Genomic DNA, 16,731 nt, shown 5'->3' with positions numbered 1-16,731 from the left:
TGTAAGGTGTCCTACTCGGCTCTGTGATGTGCTGGTGTTAGGCAGCAGTAGGAGAGACCCTCAAAGAAGAGCTTTTGTTAGTGTGTGGTAAGCTGGACTGCCGTACCTCCACTTCGCTGCTACGGCTCCCACAGTGATTGTTCCTTGCTGATTTGTCAAGGGCGGAACAAAACACAACTTCATTTCAGAAGCACATTTAGGAAAGTCCATGCTTCATTTCATCAGAAGGTTCTTGCCATTCTTCATGTGAGGGCAGCACATGGAGGCGTATTGGTTGTAAAGCGGCCAGAACTGGTACATGTAGTTTGAGGTGTTAAGCAGTGAGAGACAGGAATCTTCAGAGCAGAGGAAAAGGTAACCAAGAATGTCTTGTGACATTGAAAGTTAGTGGTGACATCTTCAAAGAAATGAGATGCAGTAGAATCTCTGAGGGTATATTCTGTGTGTGGACTTAGCACGTTGATATGCTTTTGAGTTGCTGAATGCTAAATAAACATTACACATCCTTTTTATTCAAATATACATGTGATGTGGGGTTTGGGAGTTTTTTTATTTGCTTTATACTGTGTGGCAGATTGAAATCAGAGATGTGCAGAAGAATCAAGAGCAAAACATTTGTAAAACTACTTTCAGAATGGGCTGTATACAAGTAAGTCATTAACGTGTTTATGGGCTGGAATGATACGTGATGTTGATGAGAGGAAGCTGTAAAAAAAGAGAATCATAGCTAGAGCAAGAAATGAGGGTGACTGTGTTCTGACCATGCATGAGGCCAATGTTTTGTTGGACTATATGTCTGGAGTTGGGATCCCCAGTTCAAGGAGAATATTGAAAAACTAGAGGGGGCTCCAGTGGAGGGCTGCCAAAGTGCTGTGGGGTCCAGGGCACATCACTCCCAAGGAGCAGTTGAAAGGGGAGGTTAGGGGCTCCCCTGGGAGCCACTTAAAACTTCTGAAGAGCAGTTGCAAAGTTGAAGATTTGTGTAGCTCTTCTTGGTAGTGACAGGTGATGCATAACAAGGGCCAGTGGCCCCACACTGTGGCTTGGGAGGTGCACGTTGGATGTTAGGGTAAATTTGTTCTCTAGGAGGAACAGGATTGCTAGAGAGGTAGAGGATTTGCCATGTTTGGAGGTTTTCAAGACTCAGGTAGATAAAGGCAGGACTGACAGGATGTATGTAACCTTGGCAGTAGGCTTGCTTTGAGTGGGAGGGTGGAGGAGATGACCTCCAGATGTCCCTTCTGACCAGCAGTCTCTGATGCTCTGATTAGTCATTTGACTTGTAACATCTTTGATTGGTGTTCAGGTTTCTGGTCCCTAGGGAGAGAGCGAGCTAGGAAGCTAGGGAGATGCTACTTTTTTCCTACTCAGAATCTGGTTTTAATTGAGCGTCAAATATATTTGACCCAAGTTGCTTGCATTATTGGCATGAGTGGAACAGGACGTTCAATATAGGTGGATCTTAAGTACAATCAGATGAAATCAGAACAATTCATGAGTCTGTTTCAGAGAGATAAGGAATGGCACTAACAACTTTAAAAGTAGTATACAGACATTAAGTTTGTGTTTTAGGGGAGCTTTACTTTTTTGGACAGAAGGTATTGGTCTTACCTTTTTGCTAATAGATCTTTTTAAAAGTTCTTTTTAATATTGATTTTCTGAAAAATACTAAAAGGAACTTGAGATGATTAGTTTTTTGAGATGATCTGATAGTCATAGATGGCTAGGTGCCATTGACCATGACTAGTGTAATTTTCATGGGAGAATAAGTGTGTGTATGTACTGTGAATATCAGATTAATCTCCAGAAAGCAATCATCTCAAGTTCCTTTTAGTGTGCATGTGTGTGTATTACATATAAAAATAGTGTACACTTTGTGTATTTTTTAAATGAGTATTTTTTTCAGATTTGCAGATAAAGTAACAGCAAATAAAAAGAAGAATTCAAGCCTGTTTCAGTATTAAAGTATTGAGAATTGGTTGAGGTTTTCAGACACCAGAACCCTCAAGAATCAACATCCTAGTTAAGACACAGCAAAAATGTTAGTTAAAAAAAAAAAGATAACTGTAGGAGGTAGATGTTGATGAATGAAAACTTGTATTTGGGAAAAGTAAGACAGCTGATACAGAAATCTTTCTGGAAAAAGAAGAAGAAGAAAAAATTAAAAGGTGATTCATTCACATGAGCAGCCAAGAATGACTGGGAATGCAAAAAAATACTGTTAATAGGGAGATTAGTGCTAAAAAGAAAAACTCAAGTGTAGCAGGTATATGCAAGTCAATTATAAAGTAAGTTAAATTCTCATGAGGATGAGTTAATTGTTATTTCAGAAGCTGCCAATAGAAACTTCTGATCCTTAAAAAGAATCAGGATTTTGTATTCCTGTACAGCAATAAGTAAATTAAAGAACTGGAAATGTTTTGGTTTGTTTTGTTTTGTTTTTGAAAGGACCTGTTTGAACACTTTTAAAATCAGTGAGACTTGCTAACTTGGAAGAAAAATTGGAAAGTCCTTTAGAGGTTGTTCCACTTGCAAATGTTGCATTGATCAAATCTTGGAATGCTGGAGAGGATTCAAAATTTTCAAGAAAAGAAATAATGCCAAACCGATTAATTTACTGGACTGTTAAGTAGCATTACACTGGGCGTGTTCTAAGCTGTAAAATACTTTGCTCAGAATTTTAAAAATTGTGTATAAAGTTGGATTATAGTATTTTTAATTTAGGATTATATTCCATAATGATAGCTTTAAGCCATACATTAATATTTATCATTTTTCACTTAAACACTTGACTGGTTTTGTTTGACAAATGTGTCTTGGGATATGTTTGTAATTGAAAACTTCATTTCACAGACAGGCCTCATAACCCTATGGTGAATGCTGGAGCAATTGTAATCACGTCTTTAATCAAGGTAAAAAGTTCACTTTTAGTTTCTCTCAGAGTGTAGAAAAAGTATCTTGTACAGATTATGAACTGTTTTCATTTTATGTGTGCAATATCTGATGGCAGTTTACTCATTAGCAGGTAGACAAGCTCTGATGTTTTGGAAATAGTAACGCATCTAAACAAATGCAATATTAGACTAGCAGTTTTTAAACAGTAACAGTGCAGCTGAAAGACTCTTTTTCCTTAGCATTTTTAAGTTTTGCTTCCTTCTTTAACTGCACAACAGTCGATATTCTCTTGAGAGAATTGCCTCATACTTGTTAAATGCTAACAGTATGTCCTCAGGAATATACTTTATAGCACTCAAATATGTTTCTGAATGTCTAATGCTCTTACGTAGCATAAAGTGGCAAGAGTATTTCTTGCTGTGCAGAAGAAATGGAAGATACTATAATTTGTACAGGAACAATGCAGCTATATTTGCACGTCAGTCTTAATACTGAATGTGTCCACTATTAACATACTGTACAACTAAATTATGATTAACTTCTATGTTACATAGTTTCTGTTGGGATGTTAAATGTGCTTTCTTAAATAAGTGTGTTTGGAAACAGTTACCCATATTTCGCTGAGTAAACCACAGCTGAATAATGACAACATCTTTAGTCCATGATCTTGAGACTTTGGAAAGCTATATTTTATTTTTCCTTAGAATAGCTGAATGTATCTCTTGAAGTTGTAAATGGCATAAATTCCATGTAATGCTAATGTTTGCCAGATACCTTACTTGTATTTTCTGCCTTTTTCTGGTAGCCACTGGTATAAAAAAACTATTATTTTTTTTTTTCTAAGGGTACCTGCTTAGGATTGTGGGGAACATGTCAGTCCCCTGGAGTTTTAAAGTAGAAAACCTAATACTGTTAACTTCGGAGGTCTAAAAATATTGTTTACAGCCTTTTTCTTGGTTATGTTTCAAAGTCCCTTAGCTACAGTGTGTTTCCTACCTCCTATTTCCAAGTTGTTGATTTTAAAATTACTTAGATCATGATTTTCTGTTATTTTATATTTAAAGAAGGTGTAAGAACTCCTGCTTAAAGACATTTATCTTTAATAGCTGTAGGTGAAAGAAAATGGCCTTAAGTATGACAGGTAAATTTATTCACATTTAATATTTTTTAAAGGTTGACTGAGCATTGAAATTCACTTGGATAATAGTGAATTTTAAAATCTGACTTAACACATTTGTCTGAAATGTCAAAATGTTAGTCCTATTACAACATGCCCTACTGGTCATAAGGCAAAACACAAGCATGTGCCTCTTGCAGAAGGCACATAGTTCTTGATAAATGGTGTACTTCTGAATAGATAACATGGATTTGTTTACTGCATGCAATTGTGATATTTGTTAGAAGGTTGGGGGATTGTTTTTGCTGTTTTTTTTTAATTTTTATTTATTTTTTTGCTGTAATGTTCTTATGAAGAGTATTGCATTGCACTAACTTTTTTGCATGTGGTAACTGCACGTCTAATGGACACATATCTTACTTATCACACTCCATTATTTGTTTTCAGTGTGATTAAAAAGTAGATTATTTTATGTACTGCTTCCACTAAGATACCATTTATCACTTGAATAACTAACCAAACTAAACATACTCTGAATAAAATGACATAGAGGGTCACATGTAAAAAGTAACGTAATAGTTGTATTTTTTGTGAAATAACTGCTTTACAATCTACAATATTCCTACTAACTATTTAGTGATTTAAGTAATTCACATTTATATTCAATCTAATCTGAGGCTGACTTCTTCTTTCTGGAAAAGGTGGCTTCATTAACCCATGTTTTGCCCTCAGTTCCTCTGCATTCATTCTGTTTATTTGAGGTGTTACTTCCATATCTCGAAGACTGTGTATGGCTCCTAGAGTCCCAAGAAAATTAAGGGGTGGTTAAGCATGACTGAATTCACCATGTATGACAGATCTATCTAATAATAACATGTTGATAGCTATAGAGAGATTATTGCAGTATTTCAGTGTTAAGAGTGCTTTTACCTCCTTTGATATTCATTATTTTATCTTTCTGAGAAACTGATACAAGAAGTCTTTCAAAATTTACATACATTGTACTGAATTTAGCAGCTGTTGGTATGCATGATCTTGCACACAACTGCCCTTAGAATCTGACACAAATTACGATTACTTGTGGATAAGAGATGATGCTTGGAGTAATCTTTTTGTCAGAATTTGTAATATGTTAACATTTTAGGGGAAAAAAGGGTTCTTAGCATCACATACCCAGTTCTGACTTCCTTAAGAATTTGGTGTACGCACCTTGGAGCAGAGCCTGAATTGTAATGTTATGTTTAGTCCTTGCTACTCATAATAATAAATAATAAAGCATATATGCATGTTAAGTTGTACATTTGTTTGGTTTACTTTTAGGCATGACTATGTCATACTTTTACCAGCTTAAATGATTCTCCAACTGTCATGTGCTTGGAACTACAATGTATTTACATTTTGGTGCCCTAACTCCCAGCTCTGTTCTAACTGTACTTGCATTACACTCCAGACTGTTCCAGCAGTTTAAAGCCTGTACCTACAGTAAAAATGCTTTAGCAAAAGGACATCCTGTGGGCCAGTTTTGATGAAATAAAATTTTCAAAAAACCCTAAGGACCTTTTCCCTTGTTTGAAATTATACAGCCATTTGCCCTTATTACTAGTTACATAATTTACATAGTTATAACAATTTTCAAATAATGTCATCAGAAGAAAATTGGAGTGGCAATTACAGGAGTTTGTGGAAAAGTGATATTAGATAAAATGGTAAATTCTTCCAAGTCTCCAAGGAAATACAGGTGGTTGAAAGAAGAAGATTTAGCTCCTGTACAGATTTAGTACAGATTCAGTGCTCTGTAACCACACAGCTTTCTGTACATCACATTGACTGGGAAAAGTCTTTATTGCCTGTGGTATGGATAGATTTTAATGCTTTGATCTGTTTTTTTTCTTAAACCTTAAACTCAATTCTCAAAGTGTGTCAACTCCAGGAATATCAGTGGTTGTGTCAGCAATTGCCTACTCTCATGTATCTTTACTAACTGGGGAGGATAGCCTGTTAGAGGTGCAAATGAGATGAAGAGGAAGGGTTCAGAGCGACATATGTAGAAGGCAGCAGATGGCTGTGGAAGGAATCACCAGAGGACAAGGGATTAATCTTAAGTCATTTTTATTGTATGCTTCAAGATTCCATCTCTAGATAAAAGCTTTCCTAGTATAACAGCAAAGGTTTGGGCAAATACAGTCTATATAAATCCTGTAAGTGCTGACAACCACGTGCAGAATATTACACACAGCGACAGTAGACTTGAATGCTCGGTGAAGGGAGGTATTCTATGGTGATCAGTTAACGTGGGAAGCCTTTAGACATGTTGGGGGGCATAACAATATTCATAGTCCTTGCAAAAAATTTGGTGTTCAAGAAAATGAAAATGTTGATCTTGCCGACCCTGAAAAAACTTAATTCAATGAAAGCTTTTCTTCTTTGTATAAAACATAGAGGTGTATCTGATATACTTAAGAACTTTCTAAATATGCTGGTATATCATAAAATAAATGAGGCAGAGTGGTGGAAAAAACCTGTCCAGCTGTGCCAAGGGTCTGTTTGTTGTCAGGATACAGTTATTAGGAAAACTATACAGTTATGGTCTAATACTTGAGGGGTGGGAAATTGAATGGTTTATTGGGTTTATTTGACAGTATAGTTACAATAAATAGTACAGATTTAGCTTAATTGGTCTATGCTACCCACTCCAGTTATCCTTCCTTATAAACTGATGTGTAAATGTACATACATACCACTTTAAAACATGTGTTGGTGTTGTGATCTTCTCTGCCGGATACTTGTCTTTATTTTGGTGAAGTTTTCTCTCTTCCTGGGTTATTCATTTTATTGTAGTAACTAATTTTGGATAGATCGTTCACATTATTCTGCACTTGCTTTTTATGATGAGTCAAGTGTATTGGATGTTATTTGACATAGAGTATCTAGTAGTGATAATGTAAATGACATGTATTCACTGGTCATATATGCAAGCATTTAATACCTGAAGGACACAAAAATAATTCTTACATGTATTTGAAACAGTAATAGTACTGGTCATAGTGGGTCAAATACTGTCTGTGACAGTGTGCTCTCAAGTATTTCAGAGCTGAAAATGGCACGTTAAGCAGTCAAGACACCAGTTTTCACAGAACAGGCCCAGATTAACAAATAAAATTAAAAATGTGTGTAAGTACAGAAAACTAAAATAAAGACATTAATAGTTAAGTTAATGTAAAATGCACAAATGTAAAAAATGTTTTCTTGCACTCTGACATAGCGTTATGATTTTTTTTTTCCTGCATGTCTTCATCACAGTGTAGTGTTAGATTATAAATTTGGCTTAAAAAAATCCAGAAATTAATTTTTGAATAATCTTCTATTATTAGAAGATTATAAACTTCTCATGATCCAGATGTTTTTATTAGCTTGGCTTAGAGTCAAAATTTAAAAATTATTTTAACAAGAGACACATGGTAAGAGCTTATGTGGTCTAATAGTATAAATACTGAATGTCGATCAATTAAAAGTGGCTGATATTAACTACTATTCTAATAAATATTGCCTGATTTTGTTGTTGCAAGCTCTGGTAAGTACCCATGGGTCTCTTCTTTCCTATGTACGTGTAGGCATGCAACCTATGCAACTGCTTATATTTTTCTAGTAGAAATACAAATAATAAAAGTACCTTGTTTAGTTAAAAAAAAAAGAAAAGGGAAGATCACTAAAACCTGACACAGTCAAAAAATTCAAATTTGATTGACAGCCAAAGTGTCCATTGTGGTTTTAAGTGTTTACAAAATTGTATTGAGCTGTCTTCTGCAAGTTTGAATTTTCTGCCTATCAAACTGCTTCAATCTTAACATATTCAGTTTCATTTTGTATTCATTTAGAAGTGTTTTTTCATATGTATATACACACAAGCATGTATACAGTAAGTGTGTATATGAACATATGTTCCAGTAAATGTACTAAGTGTTTGTGGAGTTAGTGCATGGAATGTTTCCTTTGATGTTCTAGACAGATGAATTGCATCTGAACTTAAATAAAAACGCTTTTCCAGAAGTATTGTTGCAGTGCCCCCAACCTTATAGGCTTATACAATCAAAATAAGAAGTACTTGTGCAAGAACAGAATTGTTCTTGTCTCTTATATTTGTTTAAATTATTATGGAAAAGTTGTTGAGTATTCTGAATGTTAGGATTTTATATTTGCAATTGAATTTTAATCATAGAATGTGTGTTGCCTCTGTGTCTCTTCAGCTTTTTAGGAGGAGCAGCATACCTCTGTCAGCTGCTGAAAGAGGGGAAACTAATATGTTGGGTTTTTTAGTCATCATGTATGGAAGCAAAGTTCTGCATTTTAGTTACGCGTTATGTTAAATCGCTACTGAAGTCTTGGTCATGTGATTACTTAGGCAAATATTTTAGGTATACGAGCAGTCTGATTTCAGCAACAATGCTTTTCGGTTTGATATAAGTACCTATACAAGTGTGTGGAACATCAAGGACTAAAACCACATCATCTGAGTTAGTATACAGAAGATTTTCTTCCCAAAATACAAGATTAGATGTAAATTTTAAAAAGAAACCTTTTTTATAACAAGTTGATGTGGAAAAGTTTGCATTGAATCTTATGCCCACCAATTTTATATGCTGCTAGTAAAGCCAGGTTTTTGTTGAAGAGCTAGGAATTTTTTTTTCAACTGGGAAAAAAAGTGAAGTATTATGTATTTATATTTTTGCAGAAAGCATGATCCCTTTCTCCCTCTTTCTTTTTTTAACAAAAGAACTTGTTTCAATTTATTATACATGTCTAACCATACAATTATCAATGCAGCATCCCATAACTAATGCTGACCCACTTTCCCAGAAAAAGATGTTCATTGTGCATTTGAAAGGTTGAAAAGGTTTTTGTGGTTTAAATGTTGTTACATATTTTACAGCATTAGGATCTATGGAATATTTTGACAACTGCAACAGTTCAATGAAGTTGGTAATTTCTTCTTTTAATTATTTTTCATTGAACAGATTTGGAGTTAAATTTTTAAGAGTTGTGTTCTGGTATATTATACAGGAACATTTTGATGAAATGTATCATGAATTTTTTTATCTTATTGCAAATTAGCTAGAGATTATTAGCCTTTAAGCATAAGGTAACCACTGGTGCATAATTTTGACAAAATAGTGTGGTGTTCCTTTCAGCTAGTGATCGTACGTGAATGACTGCACATCCTCTTGTAGATGAGCTGATGCATGGGCTTCAAAGATTATCTGCAACACCCTAATCCACATACAGAGTGGGAAATGAGACTGGCTTTACGCATTTCATTAAGTAAAATACTGGTTGATATAAAGCTTCAGTTTTTTCCACTTTCTTCCCCATTCCCATACTAAACACAGTGCAAGTAGTGTTGAATTGTTTGAGATGTTAAACAGAGTTTTGTTATCTAAATAGAGTATCTTTAATACTAAAATTATTTATAAAAACATCTTCTCCAAATACATTGTTTCCACTTGCATATGTGATGCCACTGTTTAAAAAACTTCCTCAAAAAGTTCTACTTGGCTTCTTCAAAAAATTAAAAACGCCCCCAGTAGACCATGTGCTATTTTTTTTACCTCCCACCCCTCTTTCAATGTCTTGCTATAGGAATTTGTGAAAGGTCGCCTGTCAGAGACCTGTAAAGAATTAATAAATCTTTAACTGGCAACTACTAAATTTGAGAATGTTCTTAAACTGGGGGGGGGAGGGAGGGAAGCCCCAAAATAACACCCCTTGTCCTCCTTAAAAAAGCAAACCAACCAACCCTAAGAATTAAGTTTCACTAGCATCCTTATTAAGTTGGATTTAGATTTTTCATTACATTGTTAGCACAATGATGTACTCTATGATGTGAAATTCTATTTTTCTGTTTCATTTTTAATAGGTAGGACATTAATCAGATATTAATCTAATCAGATATTTTTTATTAAATGCAATTATTTTCATAGTAAGGGGTAACACTTTATTTTAAGTCTTCAATCTAAATTCTTATATGGGCGCTAGCCATGGAAATACTTTAACTTCAGTAGCCTGAACCTTCCTATGCTCAGCTCTGTTGGTAATATAAGAATACCTTTCGGTTACTAATCTATAAAAAGTTAGTGGTTTTGTTATAATTATCCTGATTGTAGTTACTTTTGTATTTTTTGCTTTAACTACTACATTTACTTATGCTAAATGTGTGAAGTTGAATAGAGAGCACTTAAAATAAAGCATACCTTTTTCAGTTTAAACTCATTTCCAATGTACAGGTGTTTGATAAGACTCTTATAGGATTATTTAATGTAAATGATAATTAAAGATTTACTTATCTAACACTTTAATTTTTTCATTAATATATAAAATGATTGTAGTACCTTATTCTTAATTAGCCTCATACCTTAGTTATATGCATTAAAAATCCTAATACTGTTAAGTGAACTAACTTCTTTCTTATGTTAACAATTTTTGTAAATTATTTTTTCTTTTCTTGCAGCAAGGAGCAAATAATGCAGAAAAATTTGACTACGTAAGTTAATGTTATAACATTCCTTTTTAAACTAAATTCAGTGGTAAAAGTCTCAAGTTGGCAAGGGAATTGCAAGTGAAATTTTAGAAATTTCAGATGTTTTGGTTTTTTTCTGTACTTGGTTGTTTAAACATTTAGTGATTTGGATTGCATTTGTAAAATTGTGTTACAAGATTCAGGGTAAGGCTGGATTGAAAGTTCATCAGTTATAACTTTCATGTCTGAAAATGTTAGTATGCTTCCCCCCCCCCCCTTCTGTCTCTAACAGGTGATGCAATTCATGAATAAAATGGCTGGTAATGAGTATGTTGGATTCAGTAATGCTACGTAAGTATTTTTTATTTACTTAATGAAGTCAGGTGGAAAGTGCCTCAACTGATAGTTGGCATATTGAGCTTATGGCAAAGTTTAGTTATTTACATTGAAACCATCATTTTCTCCCTAATATTAGAGAGTGTCTTTGGCTTAAAATTTACAAGAACTGAAGTTGTGCATGTCTCTGACATCAGTTTGGCTAAATCTCACGCAGAAGTGTTGGTTACCTCTTTGAAATTTCATTATTCTGTCTTAGTGCTCTGTTGATGCTATGGCAGTGAGAGCTGTAAGTGCAACTCCTATTTTCCTGGCATTCATATTAAAAATTAAACTCTGCATTTTGATGGCTGCGTATCAAATGTTTAGAAAGCGTATTTTATACAATTGGGACACTTCATACTTTTTTACTTTGCATATTTAAATTCTTTTCTAAAACAGTTCCCCTCATTAGCTCAATGTACAGCGTTCTAAAACTCTTGAGAGCTTTTTGAGGCAGCACAGGGAAAATCATAAAGATTCCATACAGCAGAGTTGCTTCCAGGTTGCTAGTTGGCATGCACGTGTAGAGAAGCAGAATGAGATAACGAGTGCTTTTCCTGAGCTTTGTTCATGTAAAAGTGTTTTACCATGGAAGGAACCAGACAGGAGAGAATTACCTGCCCTTGTATCATACAGATTCCTCCTTTAGGTTTCATCCTTAATTTAATCATCATGATAAACGGGGCAGCCACCAGTCTGGCTGTTACCTGACCTGCAACTTGATCCTCAGATTGCTCTCTAGTTTGGTCAGGGTTGTCAGTGAATGACCCTTTCACTACAGCTTGTTGTGGGATGTTTCATTCCACTATGGCCTGTTTAGAAACGCTTCCAAGAGTAGGATCTTACACTTTGCCTTATCTCCAAGTCAGCTTATGTATGTGTAGGTAGCCAGTACTGTGTGTATTTGGATGTCAAAGCTAATTCACTCCAACTGGGTGTAGTGGGATGAGCTTCTATGGCAACTTCTGTCCTCTTAGTAGAATGTTTGTGTTCATAAGTAACGTATCCTTTACATGCAGTTTTACTGAATTACTTTATGTGTCTCTGAAGTTTAGCGGTGTTTTTAAAGTTTGACGTGTTGTCTTGGTTTTTGTTTTTTTGTTGGTTTTTTTTTTTTTATTCTAAGGTTCCAGTCTGAAAGAGAGAGTGGAGATAGAAACTTTGCAATCGGCTATTACTTGAAAGAAAAAAAGGTTGATCTCTTTTGTTTATTGTATTTTGAGGACTGCATGGTGGGGTTTTTTCATAGTCTATGAAGACTTTTAATTTATTTAATGTACAGTAGGGTATAAATTATTCTGATACTGTATATGTTTTCATACTGTTACTCAAAATGCTGTCATTTAGAAAGTGATACTTATGTAATTCTAATAGAACACCTGTAATCTCTTTTTCTGTATCATAGCCATGATAATTTGTTTTATTTGTTGTAAAATGCATAATCTGTGCTGTTCAGATGACTCTAAAATAGATGCATTTTGCAGTTTGCTGATTTAAAGATGTTGAAAGCTGTACTAAAAAATATTTTAATACCTAGCTTATTGATCTCACTGTGCTGTGTTATTTTTAAATCTGATGTGATTTAATATCTCTACTTGTTACATTTAATTAAACATTTAATTTAAAATCTGTTTAATGCTTAATATGCTGACAAGAATATAGCTTAATTTATGTCTCTCTAAAAGAGATATTTAAAAAAAAAAACAACCAACAACCAAACCATAATTTTACTTTAAAGACTCTTTATTTTTCTTCCTCAGTGCTTTCCTGAAGGCACGGATATGGTTGCTATACTAGACTTCTATTTTCAGGTAAGTGACTTCAAAATTGAGAGTCTTTATAGACTTAAAATTAGTATTATAAGCAGTAGAAGCTGATTTGTTCATAGATATGAAAGCTTTAATGGCTTATAGTTAAACTTGTCAGCTTCTGTTTAAACTCTGGAAATGAATGATGTACATTTGATGTATGCAGATTTGCTTTTTTTTAGGTGATGTACTTAGGTGTCTTTATTGCTAATGCAAACTAGAGATAGTCTTTAAAACACTAGTAGTTAGAAGCTTAAAATGTCTTGTATTACTTCAGTGAGTTCGACAAAATACTTCTGCTTCTTTGGGTTGCTGCTCTTTATTGTACTGTGAAGTATTTAAACTCCATGTGTAAATAAATAGTATATGCATGCTCTATTGTAAGCTCAAGGGTAGTGTTATAAATGAAATAATAGTAATATCTCCTTTTTGTTTAATTCAATGCTTATGAGTAAAACAAAGAATCTAGTCACATATATTCTCCCCTCCCCCATTTTTTTTCTTTTTCACTTTCAGCAAGTTATTTGCAATTGTCACAAAATGAGAACTTGGCAAGCGTGAGGTATTTCCTCACTAAGGGTTTCCTAATATTAAAACATTCACAACTCGGTTAGCTCTGTGGCATGTAGTTCTCAAGAGGCAGTTCAAGTTGTGTTACTGATTCAGTCCATCTGGGATAGTTTAAAAAAAAAAAAATAAAAAAAAATCCAGAGTTTAGTTCTCAAAATGAATCTGGTTTTGATTCATGAGACTTGCTTTTACTTATGCAAATTATAAACAATACATCTTAAAATGCAAATTTTATCTGAGTTTTTTTTCTATTGGGATGCACCTGCTTTAATCTTTGGATCAAATGACAGTTTATGAAGTAAGGTATATGTGATTAGCCTTAGCTGACCTCTTGTTCAGTTGGAAACCAGGTACAAGCTAATACTCTGAACGTCTGTTATTACAGGACAAAACTAATAATTTATTTACTATTTAAACATGCTTTTTAAATGCTTCCTATCCCACTGCCTCAAGTCCTGATATGCTTCTGAGTCCAAAGCTATTCATAAGTTAAGAAATGCCAAAACTAACTTTTCTGATTTATTTTACTTTGGCGTCATTTTCATACATAATGATCTCTAATTTCACAACTGCGTGTCATTCTTTTTTTTTCCCTTGCAAAATCCCCTTCCCACTCCATACTCAGAAAAAGGGCAGCTCATACACGAGCGGTAATTCTGTTTTCTTTTCTTCTCACTGTACAACGCTTACTTTCCAACACTCTACTCAGATTCTACTTAAAAGGCTAGTTACTTCTTTTCTTTGGGTCTTCTGTAATGCTCCTTCCTCCCTTGTGTAATTGGAAACTTTCTGAACAGGAATAAACTTACTTTCCTATTATCTCTGTAAAAGTGAGGATGGATTATTCTCATTTTAGAGAACCGAGGTACAAAATGCAGGTGCTTAAACTGAGAACCTAGGAACACTTTTTTTCAAAGTAGGTGATATTATGTAATACTTCATATGTTTAAAACACAGTTGCCATTTTAGATGCGTCTCTGACAATCTCTTGATTTGCAACTCCAGTTGGTTGGACTAGGATGTATTGAGTTTGGCACCCGGAAAATAAGAATTCCAGGTAGTAACTACTCATGCAAACGTGGCTTAGGTAACTTCCTGAAGTATCATGTAATGACTGTTTGGCAAAAGCAAGAATACAAGCACTAGTTTGTTTACTTTTCAGAGTAGCATTTCAGTTTTAGGTTGAAACCAGCTTATCTTTTGGTTTCTGCAGAAATGAGGCAGCATCAGGTGATGGCATCATATCACATTTCCTGATGTGTCACCAAAGTATGTATAGTCTGTACTGAAGCAGGGATCCTGGGAGAAACTATTGTGTGGTCGTATCATTAATATATCATAAACTATACATGAGAGAAAGGTGAAATAAGGCTGCATCAGCAGGAAGTGCTGGCATTAAGACTTGCATGTGCTAGAGTTTGCAGCTTTAAAATGTGCTTTTAATAATGTGTGGGGTCTTCTAAGGCTTAAAAAAAAAAAAAAAACCACACAAACTCAAATTGGAAAAAACCCCAGTCATTCTGTGGCTTTGCCATTTAAGCAGATGAAAAATACTGAGATTGTTTTCCAGTCCTCTTCCTCTCAAAGGAACATAAGGGGGGTGGGGGGAGGAATCAAGCAGAGACACTAACCCATGAAAAATACTGTCCCAAACTATTAAGAGGGCTTACAAACACTGTCACTGGGATCTTTATAGTAGGAAGATTCAGACTATATTAATTGATGCTACTAGCGTCATCTGTAATGAATGTTATGCTACAGGTTATTGTATGAGATATTATTATTTCTCTAGAGACATGTTGCTGATCCTGCTGTAGTTGTCCTTGATGTGCTAGAAGTATCGGTTCTTATAATGTCTATTTCTTTTTCATAAGCTCTGCTCAATAGAAGTAACATGTGAATCAGCAAGTGTGATGGCAGCAACTCTGGCTAATGGTGGCTTTTGCCCAATCACTGGTGAAAGAGTACTGAGTCCTGAAGCAGTCCGGAATACCTTGAGTTTAATGCATTCCTGTGGCATGTATGACTTTTCAGGGCAGTTTGCCTTCCATGTAAGTAGTTTTCATATATTAATTATAGGTCACCAGGAAGATTAATCTGTGCTCTTGTTTTCCATGTTCCAGGGCTTGCTTGCTTGCTTCTGAGGGAGAGGGGAGAGCGTTAAATGAATTGTTTAGAAATTGAACCCACCATATGGGAAAATCTCACCTAGGATTCATGGCACTATTAGTACCACACACCTTATAGCACTTACTCTTCTCTGCCACTTTGCATTTGGGAATCTTTTTCATGTTGAAACACAAATACTGTCCCATAAGAAAGGCTGTTCATGACAGAAACAGGTCATGATGCAGATGTCACTGGAAACAGCGTAACTGCCTTTGCAGACAGTTGCTTTTTCTTCATGAACTCAGGCTTATGAATTGTCCTCATGTGTTGTAAAAGTGGCTGTCATACACAGCCATACACATATATGTACCATGCTTCTATTTTCCAGCAGTATGTTTCTTACGTGTAAGTATTTCAAGATGTGCTGCATGTTATTTGTGTTTTCAGCATTTTGTTTTGAGTGGTTTTAGTTTTCCTTATTGCATTCACATAAAATTGATTATGACACTTTGCGTGACCTAAAAGTTATTGCTTACAGAGCTATGAGGATATGTGACATGTTAGTTCCTATTGGAAAAAAGCAATACTTTTAACCAGATTGTAAATAGGTAGGTTATTGTATGATTTCATGGACAGACTCTTCTGTTTTCCTGGGTTTTTTTTTTTTACCTTTTCCAGTCAAGATTTTTTTTACATGTATACCTTTGTACTACTACCTTGTCGCAAACTGTTCATGACAGATATGCTTGTGTAGTACTGCTTAGTCATAATTGCATTTTTATAATAGATCTAAATTATCTTTTCCACTGTATTACTGAATCTCTGTGTTACTGAGAGCAAAAAACTTTATGATCATGTACCTCGGATTGCCATGAACTGTGCTTCAGGTTATTGTCTATCTAAAAAGACATAATTAATAACGCTTTTCCAGCTTAAAGTGCTTTCCAGGTCTACATTTTATAAATGCTGCTTAATAATCTTCAGTATAATTATTCTATAGGTTGGTCTTCCTGCAAAATCTGGAGTTGCTGGTGGGATTCTTCTGGTCGTTCCTAACGTCATGGGCTTGATGTGCTGGTCACCTCCTTTGGACAAGATGGGCAACAGTGTTAAAGGAATTCACTTTTGTCATGTAAGCAGTATTGCCTTTAGTGGTTTTGGGTTTTTGTTTTGGTTTGTTTTTTTCCTTTTCCAGCTAATGTTTACTGAGTTTCAGTTAGTGTAGCTGAGATCTAAGTGAATTAAATAGTGATTTGTTACTCTTCCATACATAGCAAGTTTCATCTGATCCAAGGGTGAAAGTCCAAGAAGAGACATTTGCTTTTTAGTAATAAATAACACTT

General features: G+C 34.7%; 1 protein-coding gene across 4 annotated transcripts in view; it reads left to right on the top strand.

The window, feature by feature from the left end:
• Window positions 1–16,731, top strand: part of GLS (glutaminase) — a 69,613-nt gene that overhangs the window by 22,782 nt on the left and 30,100 nt on the right. For 2 of the 4 annotated variants that reach the window (XM_069781879.1, XM_069781878.1), the window contains exons 7-13: window positions 2,854–2,912; window positions 10,515–10,547; window positions 10,816–10,874; window positions 12,028–12,094; window positions 12,662–12,712; window positions 15,154–15,330; window positions 16,389–16,520. In XM_069781879.1, coding sequence (XP_069637980.1) covers window positions 2,854–2,912; window positions 10,515–10,547; window positions 10,816–10,874; window positions 12,028–12,094; window positions 12,662–12,712; window positions 15,154–15,330; window positions 16,389–16,520 — 578 coding nt within the window. Of the gene's footprint in view, window positions 1–2,853; window positions 2,913–4,002; window positions 4,037–8,939; window positions 8,990–10,514; window positions 10,548–10,815; window positions 10,875–12,027; window positions 12,095–12,661; window positions 12,713–15,153; window positions 15,331–16,388; window positions 16,521–16,731 lie in introns of those variants that run through there. The other 2 variants (XM_069781881.1, XM_069781880.1) reach the window with 2 other exon arrangements.

This window comes from Haliaeetus albicilla, chromosome 4, assembly GCF_947461875.1.
Source record: "Haliaeetus albicilla chromosome 4, bHalAlb1.1, whole genome shotgun sequence".
Lineage (NCBI taxonomy): Eukaryota > Metazoa > Chordata > Aves > Accipitriformes > Accipitridae > Haliaeetus > Haliaeetus albicilla.
Note: the sequence above shows the minus strand (reverse complement) of the source record. Positions and strands in the feature narration are given on the sequence as shown.